The 17499-nt window shown below is 36.3% G+C and overlaps 1 protein-coding gene across 5 annotated transcripts; it reads right to left on the reverse strand.

The window, feature by feature from the left end:
• Window positions 1-597: 597 nt before the first annotated feature.
• On the reverse strand, window positions 598-15058 carry si:dkey-37g12.1 (atrial natriuretic peptide receptor 1). Of its 5 annotated transcripts, none has more exons than XM_043234720.1 (27): window positions 14761-15057; window positions 14439-14582; window positions 14223-14344; window positions 13792-13881; window positions 13552-13697; window positions 13246-13367; window positions 13001-13147; window positions 12740-12894; window positions 12436-12571; window positions 12195-12286; window positions 11969-12098; window positions 11092-11170; window positions 10643-10742; window positions 10346-10438; window positions 10128-10205; window positions 9930-10034; window positions 9371-9442; window positions 9120-9282; window positions 8800-8952; window positions 8507-8681; window positions 6794-6937; window positions 5464-5638; window positions 4840-4908; window positions 4576-4750; window positions 3404-3502; window positions 3142-3233; window positions 598-2736 (listed from the first exon to the last, which is right to left on the reverse strand). In XM_043234720.1, exons 1-27 carry the CDS (start codon window positions 14765-14767, stop codon window positions 2689-2691), a joined length of 3111 nt encoding a protein of 1036 aa, XP_043090655.1. In that variant the 5' UTR covers window positions 14768-15057; the 3' UTR covers window positions 598-2688. The 5 variants fall into 5 exon arrangements, with proteins under 5 accessions (XP_043090655.1, XP_043090805.1, XP_043090616.1 ...); XM_043234870.1 differs by having other exon boundaries at window positions 5515-5638; window positions 14761-15055; XM_043234681.1 differs by lacking the exon at window positions 598-2736 and adding an exon at window positions 2781-3019.
• Window positions 15059-17499: the final 2441 nt, after the last annotated feature.

Here is a 17499-nt window from a genome sequence, read left to right on the forward strand (position 1 = left end):
TTCTGAACAGGAGCTTGCAGTGTAGCTTTAAGAGATATAAAATATAGTATTCACGAGGGACTTGAATTTGATTAAGTATTCATGAGTGATTACAGTCAAAATACTTTTTTCAAACTGAATGTGTTTTGCTCTAAAATCTCTAAACCTTTGCACAAACATTGGCACGTCATAAAGGGAAACAAAAAAATGTATCTCTTAACACCTACTGTATAATGGGTGTTGGATATAGGCTACAATAGATCTACATTGGTATATTAAAAAATCAGGTAAAATATGTGTAGACTTTTGTTACTTTATTAAATATGAATAGCACAGCATAAAACAAATGATAAAAACTGCCTTGATTAGAATATTTAAAACAAAAGGTATTAATCATTTATAACTTCATAAACAGTGTTACATAAAATACATACAGTACTCTGCATTATATATATATATATATATATATATATATATATATATATATATATATATATATATATATATATATATATAATGAATAAGTAAATATCATGTACCATGAAGATATTTTGTACATTTCCTACTGTAAATATCAAAAACTAACTTTTGATTAGTAATATTCACTGCATAGTTGTATCTCCATCAAATATTGTCCTGATCTAACAAACCATACATCAATCGAAAAATTTAAGAGGATGTATAAACCTCAGTTTTGATGTATACTTATGGCTGGTTTTGTGGTCCGTGGTCACATATATAACAATATGCAGAGTACTGTATATACTGTTTAAATATTAACAATAGCACTAACAGTCTTTGTCTTTGTGAAAGAAAGCATTCCTTGAGGGATTTAAATTTTATTAAGCATTCATGAGCAAGTCAAAATGCTTGCTTTTAGAATCTTTTTATTCTAAACGTGTTCATATTATTCTTATTATTCATTTTATTATTATTGTTGTTGTTAATATTTAATTCATTCATTTATTTTTATGGTTGGGGGGTTATTCCAGAGTCCAAAAGTTATGTAAAAATAGATGTGCATGGCATCAGTAAAACATCAGAAACTCTAAGGCTAACATAAAAAAAATAGCTATTTTATTATGCATGAATGTCCATCCACAAATCTTTGATGTAGATGGTACAGGAACATAAAAATGAGTTGTTCACATTCATACAATTAGTCACCAATTTGTTAAAATAGTTTCAAACGGCAATGGGAGAGTTTCAAACTAAAACTTAACAAAGTCACACAATCTTCACCATCAGATCAAACCAAAACATTTTCAAACATTCCATCAAAGCCTAAATATCATAAAAAAAAATCCTTTGTTTTTCAGTTTATATTTAACTTTAATCAGTTTCAATCCTGAATTGACATTTTCAACAACACTTATCTTTAAATCCCCAAACTTTGAACAAATATTACAGAATACAGTTCAAAGATTTAATCTTTCATCTCCTGAGACGTTTCTGTTCGAAAGTGAAGATTATCTGCAGGAACAAAATCTAGCAAAGTCAGATAAGTTTCCCATTAACTCCAAAAGTGCACAGACAGCACACTAAAACATGCCCTTTTTATTTCCCCCTAACAAAACACGCAGCAGTTCTACACAGAAATGTCTTTTCAGAGATGTCTGAAAAGTGTGTGTTTACGACCTCTGTGATAAGGGGAGCAAAGGTTACCAGAAAGCAAGGACGGAGTAATGCCGATGTGGACCGTCTCTTTTGGCAGTAATTTGTAGACTGTTAAAAGACTGAATCTGGAGTTTGTAGAGGTTTGCTGTCAATATGGTACATCAGTTAAAGGCTTTTAGTGAAAGCTCCAGCAATGCAAGATAGAGATGACTGGTTAAAAGCCAGAAGGGGAATGAATCACAGAGGGTCAACTGTGGAATGGGAGAGCTATTAATGTAATGAACTGCTCTCAGCAGTGTCCATACGGGTGACAGATTACAAAATACAGTCCAACAAAAATGCCCTGTGGTGGAATTGAGTTATTAGCAGTACTCTTAGTGGAATGTGTGTTGAAATGCAAACAAGCACTAATATTTATTTGAATAATTGAAAAGGGAAATTCTAATAAATGTAATTAATATAAAGATACATATATGAAAACACTTTGGTTTTGATATACAATAATGTTAAGGGTTTTTTTCTTAATAAAGAAATTGTTACATTGTTACATACAAATCATATTTTGAATTTTACATTCATCAGAGAATCCTGAAAAAAAAATGTTACCGTAAAACTTACTTTCCGCACAAATTTGATAATAAAAGTTTGGTTTTTAGGAAACGCTATTTGTGACTGATTATACCGAAGACTGGAACTAATATATTAAAAAGGAAAACAACTATGTGTAATATTTATATGAATATATATATGAAGAGTTTATTTGCAAAAACAGATAAGTCAATGCTTTGTAAATGTTTAAAAATCATGTTTTTTATTATGCTACCATGCTTATTAACCTAGTCAAAAAAATGCAGTTTGCACAATGGAAAAACATTTTTTTTTTTTTTTAGAATTATCTGCTTTTGCTAATGAACCCTTCTGCAAATGAACTGTTTATATATATGTGTGTGTGTGCGTGTATATGTATATATATATATATATATATATACATATCATATATCATACAAAAGAAGTAACAAAAAACTTTATACTGTATACTGTGTAAGAAAAAAAAAATCATGTTAAAAAGTATTGAAAAAAAAGGCATCTGGTTTAGCAGTCCTCTCCCAAAAGCCAGTATGTCCTCACCCAGCCCTTTCCCTAAAAATGGAAGAGAACGGGGAGGTGAGAGCAGTTCTGAAGCTTTGAAAACTTGTTGTTAAGAGGAGGCTATTGAGTTCTATTTATAGGTCCTTACCAGCTGTGATTCGTTACCGAATAAATATTTCCACTCTTTCTGAAATGATGTTGCCATGTATACGCAACTTTTCGGATATGAATGTTTACAGCTGTGATTGTAGTCATGAAGTCATTTTATTACACTACGGTTTTGTAACACAATAGATGTGTCACAATTAGCGCTAGTAATTTTTAAAGGCCGATCCTAAAATAAAAAAGAAAGAAATCGGCTGACCGAATTGGATTGTTGTGATGCGGTAAGACAGTCGAGATGAAAGCAGTACGATGCTTTCTGAGGTGAATGTCACATTGGTAGAAGCTCTGTACCTTTATGTGGATGTCACCTCGCAGTTCACAGCAGAAAGTCCTGAAAGTGTCGAGGAGAGACTTGGTGGAACTGCTCACATGGATCTTCAGTGCTGAAACGGGAAAAATAAGACGATGTGATGTCTGTCTCCACTATTACATAATTAAAACACAGTCCAAAAAAAAGTGCTCAGGTCAAGGCAGTGGTCAGAACAATCACATGGGTTTCATTTAAAATGCTTGTCCTAATCTGCTGTCAGCACATCTTCATGAGTGGTCTTACGCAATCCATACGTCTCCATCCTGGAGGCAGTATTCACAGTGTCTCCAAATAAACAGTAGCGTGGCATTTTCAGACCCACAACCCCCGCGACACAAGGCCCTGTAACGAGCAAAGTCATTTTTTTGTTATGATACTTCATTTTTACACAACTTTTAGTAGGTTTTAACAAACACATTTCAAACAAAGTCTCTCCTTCTCCACTACTCTACCTATGCTTTGTGTTCCTAAAGCAGCTCTTTAACGGAGACGTTATGTAATATAATGTATAATGATGTATTTTATTTGAATTTTTCTTATACGTGCCATAAGCCAAGTTGGCAAGTTAGAATCGCTGCACGAATGCCTGAGCAGCATAAACACTTCTGAGATGCATAAATTGACCAAATCAGAAGGAATATACAAATACGTCATTGGTTTTCTATTAAAAACACATCTGAAAAAGGCAAGAGAGAGAAGAAATGAAACGCACTGTATAAACCTTCTGTATAAACAGCCAGTCATAATCAAATATATTTATGAGAAGTACTCCCCCAAACCTTTATCATCTGATTTGTGTGTTCCTAACAGTATATTGCACATATATCATTTTATATATGGATGTATATCATATAAATGCATGCTGATATACTTTTTATTTGCTATACTTTTATATTGGATTTTTATACATAAAGACAAACGTTATTATTTTGAAATATTTTAAAATCCATGATACATTTTCAAAGAACAGAATCTATTTGAAATAGACATTTTATTTGTATAATTATTTGATATTATAGTATACTGTATTATTATTATTATTTTAAAATCTTCATTTTGAATTATAGTGCAGATTTAGTGAATATTCAGGTTGGAAAATCAAGTGAAAATACAAGCGGCATTTTGTACACTCAAAGTGGAGTGGCAACTTGAATTTTTTTACCATGTACAAAGCTTTGATGGAGGATGAGGACATTTTTTAAAAAGACAAAACTTGAACCACTGCTAAGCTTGGACAGCCCTTTTATACTAGCTCATATTTAAGTGTAAGAGCATTAAAAAAAAAGTGTAAATTACAAAATCCCAGTACACTCATGTCCTGAAAACATTTCTTTTTGTGACTGATCAGATTTAATGCAGGCCAATAAATATATAAAAATAGCACAGCCAAAAAGCTGTCACCATCCAGTTATTACCTGAATGAACGCCAATGCGGACCCTCAGCTGCTGCTCTGGTACGTGTGGACTGTAAAAGCTCTTCATGCCCTGCACAACAGCTAATGACATTCTTGCTATTTCTTGTGCATGGTCGTCTCCATTTCTTGTAGGCAGGCCCGACACTACCATGTAAGCATCGCCGATGGTTTCTACCTGGATACAGCAAAGGACACATGAAGCAACCCGTATCCTACTATGAACTAAATGGTCTCGCGTGATACAGAGGCATTCCAGCTACGTACCTTATAAACATTGTGGTTGTCGATGATATTGTCGAAGTATGTGTACAGGTCATTCAGCACGTTCACTACCTACAGCAAAGGAAACAAGTGTGATCAGTTTATAGCAGTCAGCTTAAGTTTTTGTAAGGTGACAATAGTTTTCCGTTGTGGTTCAGCTGTGGGCTTCAGTATGGTCCTAAAATAACCTCATGTGAATGTATTATTTCCACTTTAAGGTTCAGACGGTCTAGCGAGCCAGCAGCTATGCTAACCGTGGCCTGATATTCGTGACAGAGTAGAGTTTTCAGCACTTGCGCCATGTCATCTAGTAATGTCAGGAGCTCTTATGTGAAATACGAAACCCATTCCAGAGCATACAATGTGGGTATTTGATCTTACAACAGACCCCTACACAAACAAACGCACACAGGCACATACATCATTTAGCAAGCGTAGGGTGTTTCAAAGTCTTAGACAACAGAAGGCCGTGGCTCCTCAACTCTCCCAAAATAGCTCTGGGCATATGTATTTTTAAAAATATGATCAAAATCTGTACGAATGACCCCACACAGGACCTACATATAAAAAAAACAAACAAAAAATACGCTGTTTTCGAAATGCGTGCAAGGCCTACTCAGAAAGTACCGGGGCAGAAACTCCCTGAGATGCTGTTTGATTTTCTGCGTCTTTCATCACCTGCATTGGCGTGAGGGATGCTGACATGGCTGTGAAGCCTTCAATATCACTGAAATAGATGGTGACGCAGTCGTAGGTCTCTGCTCTTACTGTCTTTCCCGCTATGAGCTGAGCAGCTACACATCTAAAAATACAAGAAAAAAGACAGGCACTTTTCAAAGGCAGGTTTCAAGTAGAGGGCTTGGTGATGATCACTGGTCTTGTCACGTAGGCTTGTTAGGCCAGGTGCAAGCAAGTTTTTAGCAACTGAAGTGTTGTGGTCAAAATCACGGTACAGTCGTGCCACTTTTGCCTGCATCATACTCACTGTGCAATTTAACCAGGTGTTAAAGGGATCATTCACCCAAAAATTACAATTTCGTCATTATTTACGTCAAAGCACTCGTCCGTAATATAGCGTAATACAACACAGGTACAAATTCATTGTACAATGATTATTAAATTGTATCTCAGTGTACAAATTCAAAAAAGCTCTTGGAGGAAGGTCTTGGATTTCATCAAAAATATCTTAATTGATGTTCTGGAGAGGTCTTAGAAATTTGGAATGACATGAAGATGAGTGATAATGACAGAAACCAACATAAATAGCAGAAACAAAGCTGACTATGGTAAACAAAATAAATAAATTTGAGCTCGACAATAGAAGTCAATAACCAACCAGCACTCTTTGCACCTGCGTGAGAGAAAATAACAGTGGGAGGCAGTAGTCTGTAATGATCACACAAAAAGACAAACTGGAAGAGCCAAAAGAACATTCTGAGTGTGCCCTCTTGACTTTGTGTGAACTGTTTTGCTAAACTGAACAGCTGGTCTGTGTAGGCTCTCTCACCAAGAGACTCAATCATCCGAAAAGCTGCCAATGGTCCTCTAACAAGTGGAACATACTTTAAAAACTACCACCAGCAGATGCTCAAAGACAGTCTGACATTGGTCGAAACCTTCAGCTTGGTGTGTCATAGCCTATATGCCTTTCTACTCTGTAAATCTCTGACAATCTTACTGAGGGCCGGAGCCATGCAGAGTTTTTTTTTCCAACCCTGGTCCAACACACAAACTATGCAGTTTTCAAAAAAGCCCGAAGGACTTGATTAGCTGGATCATGTGTGTTTAATTAGGTTTGAAGCTAAACTCTAAAGGGTTCTGGCCCTCCAGGAACTGAGTTTGACACCCTTGTTGTAAATCAAAGAATGCAAAAAGGAAGAAGAGTTTAAAAGAATGAGTTCTAGGTAGCTTTGGATAAGCTTTTTTAGGGAGGGGGGATAATAATCTGGAGTGTTACCTTGGCAACATCTGCGTGAGCAGTCCCTCTGCGCGTTTTTTCTCTTCTTGGAGTTCGGCGGTACGTTCACTAACTATCTCCTCCAGATTACATGCATACTGCTCCATACGAGACAGCAGGTTATCCAGAATGTTCTCAGACCCCCTGTATGTGCACACACAAATGCTCAGCAAAAATCATTTATTATCATTACTACTAACCAACTTTAGTACTATCTATGGAAGTCCATTTCTGCCACTGAATAAAAAAATTAAAAGGCTATTGTGACTTTTTATCTCACAATTCTGACTTATTTTCTCAGAAATTTGAGACATAAAGTGGAAACTGCGAGTTATATAGTCTGAATTGCGAGGTATAAAGACAGAATTGCGAGATATGTGAAGATATCGGTCCCTTTTCCACTCAAAATTGGACTTTATAACTTATATCACACAATTGTGAGTTATAAAGTCAGAATTTCTTTGTAACTTTATAACTTGCAATTGCAAGTTTACATCTCGCAATTCAGACCTTATAACTCGCAACTGCAACTTTATATTTCAGCAAAAAAAAAGTCCGAATTGTGAGATAAAAAGTCGCAATTACTTTTTTCAGTTTTAATTCAGTGGCGGAAACGGCCTTTTATAACTATCACATTAAAGAAGCGGTAATTTTTTATTGTCCCTTCAAGGGCCATTTGCTTCAAAAGATACATTTATCAGCGCACAGCATTTTTTTTTTATCTCTCTCCCTTCATCCTCCAAGGCCAGTATAAATGTTTATCGTGATACGTTGTGACAGGGTTGTTCTCATGAGGCTCTGTGATCATTGGGTTGTGTGTCACTGGTCCCCAGAGTGGCCGTATCCTGTTTGTTTGTCTACCTGATTAAGCACTGTCATTTGTAAGTGTAATTAATGATCCTCTGAGTCCCTGCCCTGTTATTCTTTATTACCTCAAAAGCACTCATTAGTCACAACTACCCTCATTTAGAGCTGAAACAAGCACAAAGAGGAAGAACGTGCAACTGTTACAGTGACAAGATAGCATTAGATTGGGAAGGAGAGATAGCTGTACACTACTGATGCCTCAGCGATGCTTGTTTAAAGTGCCTTTTATCAGACTTATTTCAATGTTAACACTGGCTTCACTTGGCAATCTTACTCTGCAAGTGGGGAAGATCGTATCAGCAGAAAGTCTAATAAAAGTGCAGTCCGCAGAGGCCCATAAAAGTCAGAGTTGTGGTTTTTGTTTTGGACCGTGGCATTCAAGTGCCAACTGGTTTATGGTGTACTGTATGTGATGTAAAGTAAGAATGCAGATTATAAGGTTTATTACATGACTGAGATAAATTTAATTATTAATATTATAACCTTTATATTATAATGTTAGTATGCTTTAAATGATACTATAGTATTTATTAATATTTTAAATGTCTTGTATGTCATATTTTAAGTATTCATTTTAGTTTTCATTTAGTTTTTAACAATTTTATGTGCTTTACTTGTTGTTATTATTATTATTATTAATTACGTTTTAGTATGTTTTATTTTGGTTTTAACAAGTACTTTAACTTAAACATTTTCAGTTTTCTAAGTTTAAGTTAAAGTCTAATAATTTTTTTTTTATATATATATTTTTTTTTATCAAATAAGCCCTGATGAGGCGACCTGCTCCAAGTAAAAGAAATGTTGAGATGTACATATTATTGCTCTGTGTCTTGCTTCATTACTGACCCATTAGGACAGAGTTTCTTGATGGCAGTACTGAGAAAAGAGAAGTCTGGTCTCTCTGCAGGTTTCTCTCTCCAGCAGCTGACTATGATTCCCTCCAGTTCCTCTACACCCTCCGATGGGTCAATGTGAGGCCTCAGTGGGCTCCAGCTTCTCGCCTTGACCCTCTCCACAATCTCTGAAAAACAGACAGGCAGGCAGTCACCGAAAGCCCCGTACAGTTTTCCGTCTGAAATAGTTTACCATGTTATAAAAAGAGGCTTTAAGGAGAGAGGGAGAGGACTGTATTACCATACCTCTAGCACTCAAGTGACAGTTGGGGATGTAGAAAGGCCCTTTACGATATACTACCTCCTGAGCGATAATGGAAAAACTGTAGATGTCCCCTTTTTGAGTACCATTAGCTGAAATGGACTCTCTCAGCAGCTCTGGTGCCCTCCACAGCAGATCTTAAAATGAAAACATACTTCAAAATCTGCACAATACAATCTACATTTTGCATTTATGTGTGCAACATATTTGTATGTTTACGTTTTGAGCTCTAAGTTAATTATATACATACTTTCATCCAAACAAAAGCTCCTTGACTCTTAAAAGCTCTATATTTCCTGCTTACCATTCCAGGGGTCAAATCCAGGGCTCCTCTCTGAGTCTGAACGCCTGACTGCGTTAAGTCCAAAATCAGTGACCTTCAGGACAAAGCGGCTGTCCACGACACAGCTCGATGACGAGAGGCGACTGTGACAGTGCAGAGGACTGTGGTGCAAATAGTCCATGCCCTACATCAAAGTCAAAATGTATCCATCACTCTTTTATGTTCTATTGTCAGCAAAAAGAGTTTAGACTAAAAAACACAGACACTTTGACCTTTACAATGTCTAGCATGAGGGAGTACTTGAAAGTCCAGTCCAGCTTAATAGATTCATTCTTCAAAATGTCCTGCAAGTATCAGGGACAACAAACTTTAGTTACAATGGCCGTTCTTAAAATAATTCATTATTTTATTATTATTAGTCATTATTTCAGATTGTTTCAAAACTGTATATCTAGAATTCTGCATCAAGAATATACACAGCTCTTTCCATAAAGACTGTAAATAATAACAAAATTCACATTTTTATGGTGCACTAAAAATCTGAGGTGAGGGAGTAAATGAAAAAACAAATCAGAAAGCTAATCTACCAGAAAGAGTTTTGGAGTTAGTCTGTAGTAAACTTTACTTGAAGATGTTGATGTTGTGTCCTACAACATAAATGACTTCAAACATTAATTCTAAAGCTTTTTTTATATATATGTTGCAATAAATTTCCTGTGTAAGAATTACAACCATTGTCCCAATAGATACACATATTAATTCATAAATCATGAAGAAATACATAGTTCGAAAAAGCCGATAGAAAAGAAACAATTATCTGTGTAATAGCACCTGCAGGCTTCCTTTAGGGCAGTATTCTGTAAGAATGAAGGGTTGAGGGGTCTCCAGGGCTGCTCCAATAAATTTGCAAAGATTATAGTGGGTCGAGTCTCTGCACTGAAGACACAGAGGTACTAATAAGTACATCATATCAGCCGTGTATTGTATTAAAAATTAAATGCATTTGTCAGTGTTTAAAGCAGAGTTCACATGTTTGAGTTCCGCCAGCAGCTCGCTGCTCAGATGAGTGCTTCTTAAATTCAGAAAGCAAACAGAACAAATCGTCCCCTGAAGGTGAGAAAAAAAATGAATCGAATTAACTGAACTATGCATCGTTTTATTGGCCGACTAAATCATGCCCAGTGTTTTTTTAGCATAAATTGCCTTCTACATAACATAGGTAAACACCGAGAACCCAAATACTTCACTTTATAGATTGCGGTTCTATGTGCTGATGGCTTGTTTTGCAGGCTGCAAATGATAGACTCCAGAGAAGCCTGGATGGGTTTGGATCTGTGGGACTGAACCACAAAGAGGGCAATCGAGATGTAACAGATTCATCCATAACGCATGTAGTAATTCCTCACAATTAAAACAGTAATGATTAGAAAGTATAAGTGGGAATCTCTTTATATGACAGTGTTCATTGCATTACAATAAACACTTTGCGTTACAAAATAAAGTAAATTGTGGGCTATAAAAATTACATAATCCTTTTAAAAAACCTTTGCTGGTATGGTTGAGGAGTGATCCTCCATCATTACAACATCATCAGCATTGACTGTCCACAGCATCTTGGAAGCTTCCTCCTGGAGTTTGAACTTCCTGGTAATAAATATCAGTTTAATCTGAAGACTGTAGAAAGTCTAAGACCATATTTCTCCAAAATGCTAAGGAAAACTGAAGCATAGCAGTGGAGCTGATTGAATTTTTGGGCATCAGCTCTAAAGCTTCAACTGAATTTAGTCTGATATTCATGAACTATAAAATCAACATACGGCTTCGACATAATTGCAGCATAACATGCAAATAATCATCAAAAATAAATGAAAATGTAAATCTCTTGGGAAGAAAAAAAGTATGCATCGCATTTATGCAAATGATCCCATTCGTACACTTGATTTGTCAATGTTAATGTTTAAAAGCGGTTAAAAATACACACTTTAACTATTACCTGTATAAAACACAGATTGCAAGGGTCCCCGCTGCCACCAAGCCAGCAAAAATCCCCAAAGCAATCAAGAATTTTCTCTCTGAAAATAAAACGCACACATTTGCGATCTGCAGGTCTGCTGGGTGATTAGCACTCACTTGGTGTCAAAATGCAACTACGTCCATTTATAGAAGTATAATACAGCAAGGCTGGAAGCCACCAAGGGTAATTCTGTAGGAATGCAATATGAAACAGTCAAATCCAGTCACCTTTGATAAAAGTATTATATCTGGTTGCATAAGTCTGTCCAGACTTATTACTTCGACCTGTTAGCTTGAGGGAGATTCAGTCAGTGGATAGCTGAGAAATCTATATTGCCACTGAGTCTGACATTTGGATCTCGCAGGCATTTGTACATTATTCAAGATTTTTTTCTTTCCCCCCTTTTTTAATCAAAGATAGGGTAGGGGGCAATGCCAAAAAAAGATAAAAATGAAGGGGTGAAAAACCTGAGTGGTTAGGTGTGCATGAACTGATGTAAAGAGCAAATTTGGGCATCTGGTGCCCTCTAGTGAAAACAAAGATACTGCTGTATGGCCTTTAACTGGCCCCTTGAAAGAGCTGATAAGCAGAAGTGCATGAGCATGCTTCCAAGTCCTCATATCATGTTGCTGTGTGTTATTAGCACACCTTCAAGATTAAAGAATTATGGACAGCGAAATACATTAAACCTAGAGGCCATGAAAGTTCAAATACCAAGCCATTATAGAAAAGTGTGACTCTGCCACGGATTTGACATTTCACAAGTGTCACGAAATGTGCAAGAAGTTATGTAATATCATTTTGCAGATTTGTTACCACAGTCACGTTTTTCCAATGAGCCCGAGTTGCCCAATACCTAGATTAATGCAGAGTTCTCCATGAAAGCCACAATCTGGAGTGTCTTTGGGAGGAGTTGTCCGTCCTCCAGGCCACTTGATTTGGACCCCTTGTACTGCCTTATAAGTCCCAAAATAGTTTGCAATGACCTGTGTGGAGAAACCTATGACTCATTAGACAAATGTAAATCAGAATAGCAGAGAAGCTTTCAAACGGCTTGGTTCAGTCTAGATAGTAAGCACCACCTGACACTGGTTATTACCGCCTTGGAATTGTTTCAGCATGTAATTTAACTCACGGTCTCCACTTGCATCAATAGTTACATCTCCTTGAATACCTGACAAACAAAAAGCCACAAGGCACGTAACAAGAAAACATAACAAACCCAGATATATGCTCCTCTTAACTATTAATACAGAATTTCATATGAACATGTAATCTTAAAAATAACTGGGAATTACTGGCTATATTTTAAGCTCTACAAACCTGTAATGGTTCTGTTCCACATTCGTCTAGTCATGGCTAAGCCATCATATGGGTTTTCTTTTTCTGCCAAAGTTTCGTTCAATGTCTGGGCATACAGCCAGACACTATCATGGGCTATGGCTGCTAGGAATGACACCTGTGGAAGTAAAACAATTGAACTTGTAATAAAGTAACTTGTGTAAAATAAGTTGTGCTTTAATGTTTTAGCGATATTTCAAAGTGAACAAAATTTCCTGCAAAATTCAGATGTTATATCACTGACAATAACCTCTACTTTTGTTGATGTGCATAATAAAAAGCAAACCTTTTCATTAAGAGCATATGTATAGCCAAAGTCTGTTTTGGATCTTCTGATGACATTCTCTGAGAAGGTCTGATAACGTTTATCACTGGGTTTATACAGAGACAGGAAAAACAGAGCCTGATAAGCCTGCTTGGCCACTGAGTCATTTCCATCACCTGAGAAAGAATAAAACCATGTACTATAAATAGAAAATTGCATAATGTTCAGTAATGTCTCGGTTTATGAGCGAAGCCATTGATTTTGCGGTTACGTAACGCACACCTTGTTTCCAGTCAAAACTGCCAAATAACAACTTTTGCTTGTACGGCTCGAAACAAAAAAAAATGAAATCTCCATCAGTGAGGCCTTTCCTTTGAGCTTCAATTAGCAAACTGCGGACCACCTTGCCTTGTGCTGATATCACGATTACTATATAGATGAAAAAGACACAAACAATAGGTTCACTGTTTAGTTCCTCGCAGCTTTCGGAAGAACAAATTTGCATAGAATGGGATTTTTTTCCTTACTGCGAGAGACTTGTGCCACCTCAGTTAAGACCCAAGACCAGGTCGACAAGGACCCTTGAGAAAGAGAGCCGTGGATTTCTTGATACTTGGCCACTGTGATGTTATTGTGCTCTGCTTGATACCTTTTGGGAAAATTAGGAATTTCTGTCTTCATAATAGCAACTATATTTTTATCAACACGATATTTAACTGCTGTACACTTACATCAAACGTGTCACGCAGGGAATCCTGGTAATGTCAATTGATTTATCTTTACAGTAAATTATTAGACATTACATTACATATATTAAACTGTACATTACATACCTGATCCCCTCAGCGGCAATAGCCCAGGACTGTTTATTCTCATAGATAATACCGATGCGCTGCCAGCCAAACTGCTTACAGATTTCCACGAAGAAAGCTCCTAGTTTAGTAAAAGGCCCAAACACTCTTGTTAAGGTCGGATAGGCCTGAATTTAAAGGGGTCAAGAGAAAAAGTCATTTAGCAACTGAAAAGCAAAGTGAATTTTAAGAGTGTTCATTGTAATACACAATAAATCAGACCTTCTTATCTAGAAACTGTTGATCTGCACATACAGGACTGATGACAGCAATGTTCCAGTATGCTGCTAGTTTAGCAGTCACTGCGCAGACCTTAAATAAGAATTAGCAACAGATGATAATATTCCATTTCCTACTCAACGAACATTTGATAGTCCTTCATCTTGTAATGATGATATCTCGTGACAAATGAGATTATAACGACTTTTGTAATTACTTTTTGATAGCCCTTCATGCGTTAAAAGTCAATTTTAAGCTTTAATTGGAACTGTGTGCTTGTAGCAGACAGATACCTTAATTTGGAAGTCTATTGTCTGAGTAATTACACAACGAGTGAGTGATTGCTATTTTTGACACGTTCCACTTTATTTTTAGTATTTATTTGTTTTGACCTTCAGTTGTCTTGGAAATGAAGCTAAAATGCAAACGCATACATTTGAGCAAGACGGTCCGATGAAAGCGCTGTATTTGTGTCTATGGTAAAGTGCCGCAATTTTCCCAGGGCCACGTACATCACTGCATTCATCATCCACGTAATGGTAATCCAAATGATGACCTGACATGAATAATTCAACAACATTTTACATTAAAGATGATACGTAAATATCATGCATCTTCATTTTCTGCTTTGTTACAAATAGCTCACTGACCTTGCAGGAGGTCCGGATTTCTGAAAGGAATGGAGGTGTTGGGCATGGAGATCAACAAGGTGAATCTATCGCCCAGACCGAGAAGAACCAGGGTCATCAAAAAGAGCAGTGAGCCAGGAAGTCTCTCGAAGTGCTTCATTACCTCTAGATGGCAAATAAGTCCAAATTTATATTCATATTTTACAACGCACACAAATATAGATTTGTATATACATTGTTGCCCATGTAAGCTAAATTTCTATAGATGTGTGTGTTTGAATAGCTTCTAATTGTCAATATTACAATCGCATGCGCTGTGAAATTATTAAAGGAAATTACTTACCGCTCATTTCACAAGAATAATTCCCACTTCAGCAGCTCGGAGACGCAACAAAATGAGGCAGAAACAAATTTAAAAAGGACTTTGCATCAGTAGATACCTGTATCGCGGATGGGAAAAATATCCAGTGGCAAACTGTGGCCATATGGTTTTGCTCTGAACCCAGCCATCCACGACATTGATCTCCCCAGAGTGACTGTAAATCAAGGGTCCCACATTAATACCGCTCTGTATCTCAAGCTCTGGTGTTCCTCTAACATTTGTTTATAACTAAACAAGCACACGAGTAAACACTGTTCTACAGATGTCTTTGGGAATTCTCACGTCCACGAGGACCGAAAAAAACCTTTTCGTCTTTCAACGCTTTGAGTGATACTGTAGCATGTGTTTCTGTTTACGTGCATAAGGGCTCTTGTCAAAAGCATAAACAAGGGTTTGTCCATATTGACTAATGACGGATGTAATGTTCGAAAATAAACTGGTATTTTGTAATGTTTGCCAACTTTTTGTGATTTAAAGAAGAATAGAAAGAAGAGTATTAACGCATGCACATTAATTAAGAATCACAGAACACAAGAATGAGCCACGAGAGGGCAAAGGTTAAAGTAAAAATAAGATAATAACAACCCTTCTGCACGCTGGCGCCGGAGGCTTATATATCGTGGGAATGCCCTCTAGTGTGTCTGTTAGTTTCACAGGCCCGGACATCATGAGAGAGAGATAAACGTTGTGGTCATTTTTCCCCCTAAATATGTCTGCCCATAAAATCAACAAAATACGTATTGGGGTTAGTTTGTGTCGCGACACACAAACATAGTGGAATAAAAATAGGAATACTGAAGCCAGATTTCTGCTTCAAAATCTTTTATAATGTAAAATAACACATTGTTCTCAAAAATAATCCACATACACAATTAAACATCAATTTTGTCAGAGCTGTAAATGCAAAAATATTTTATTTTAATATTTATTTGCATTATCTTATTTTAATGAGTACATTAGGGGTAAATTATTTGTAATTAATGTACATTAAATGTTGTTCAGCGTGAAAACTGACGTGTGCGTAAACCCTGGTAGGAAAATTTTGACGGACAGTATAAAATGTCAGGACAGAAGACTCAGAAACTGGCTCCGATCAGCAATTTCTCAGGACAAATTTCCGACCTTTCCAAATTGCAGATAGAAAACGATTTGACTGCAAATTTATCAGGAGAGAAGATCGTGGGCTTCTGCGCAAATCGGGAAAGGAGGCGGTTTCCTCTACGTTCCACTCTGTATAGCTAACCAGCCGTTTTGTAAATATATTTTAAATTAATAAGAAAATATATAGGCTATAAATAAATGGAAAGTTCGTGCCCTCACAGGCAAAATGTGAAACTCCGCCTATGCTTCTTGGAGATGTAGATAAGAATGGAACACATGCTAACTCTAGCAAGTTATTAAACATGACCCATCTGGTGATTTTCTTCCCCACCAGAAGATGGCAGTCAATGCATAAAGCTCAGAATCGCTGGTGACATTCAACTCATGGAACTCAAAGAGCAGACAGAAGACTGTTATTACTTCTAAGAATAAGCAATAATAATAATAAATATATTTCTATGAACATAATTTCTGCTTTCTTGCTAGCTAGCTAGCTAGCTAGCTAATAATACATATCTTAGCTCTAGATTGACACACAGTTAATGTAGGCTAACTTGAACACAAGATAGGTGGAATTGCTGAAAATCAAAAGTATATATTAATATATTAGTGTGTGATTTATGGAAAATGGCCTAATTAAACCACAACACAGTGCTCCTGACCAGGGGTGCTTGGGCCATCATTGAAACAGACATCTACCTCATCAGTAAACTATTCTAAGCAGAAACAAACCTCATTAAAAACATCTGAATTTAACCATCCACCTTGATTTGATGCGATTTAATGCATCATTCGTTAAAGGTACTATATAGCACCTTTGTCAAATGTTGCTATGTAGAACCATGAGATCCCATATAGCAGTTTATTGCAGTGGTTATTTACATCAAATATAGCCATAACTCATAATACTGAATAAGGAGGCAATTAATGCTCTACTGCACTGAGCATTTTAACTAATATAAAACACAGGAACTCATATGAAGTCTCTGTACAATATTTGGACACATAATTTGTCCAATAGCATTTTTTCCTTTATTTGAGGACCTTTACATTTAGACTAAGCTTCCTCCTTCCTTCATTACAGGCAGATGTTCCCTGATGCCTTGTTAATTAACAGCATCAAACTAATAGGGTAGTTAAATTGTTAAAAATGGGGCTGCCAATAAAAAAAGTAACCCTTCTATTAATCAAAAAGTTATGCATGACAATCAATAATCTTAAATATGAAAATGTGGCTTACCCATGTCTGTTATATGTCCTAAAATGTTAACAAGAGCTCTTTTCATCCAACTTGATAATGTACTGATGGTTTGTACTTAAACACATTTCCTTTTGATTTTCAGTAATTCCACCATGAAGCATTAGACGAATAATTGACTAAAAATGTAATTCCAAACCCATACAACTCACTTTTGATGAACACAAAACACATTCTTTAAAAAAGCACCGACAAAGTAGCCTTATGTAAGTCATGTGTCATAACTCAATATAGAAAAGTTTAATATACTGAAAAGGGTTATTTCAAATGAATATCGAAAATAGCACTCAAACCCAGTAAATTGACACATTAATATAGCTTAATGTACAAGCCTCATGATA

Source organism: Puntigrus tetrazona, chromosome 1, assembly GCF_018831695.1.
Source record: "Puntigrus tetrazona isolate hp1 chromosome 1, ASM1883169v1, whole genome shotgun sequence".
In the NCBI taxonomy this organism is placed as follows: domain Eukaryota; kingdom Metazoa; phylum Chordata; class Actinopteri; order Cypriniformes; family Cyprinidae; genus Puntigrus; species Puntigrus tetrazona.

Bases quoted from the DNA above. Each gene is read 5' to 3' on its own strand.
- si:dkey-37g12.1 (XM_043234681.1), bottom strand. The intron at 12,895-13,000 runs GTGTGCGTTACG...ATTCTTTCTCAG, and splicing joins CAGTTTTGACTGGAAACAAG to GTGATGGAAATGACTCAGTG. The intron at 10,439-10,642 runs GTTTTTTAAAAG...TTTGTGGTTCAG, and splicing joins CCTCAACCATACCAGCAAAG to TCCCACAGATCCAAACCCAT.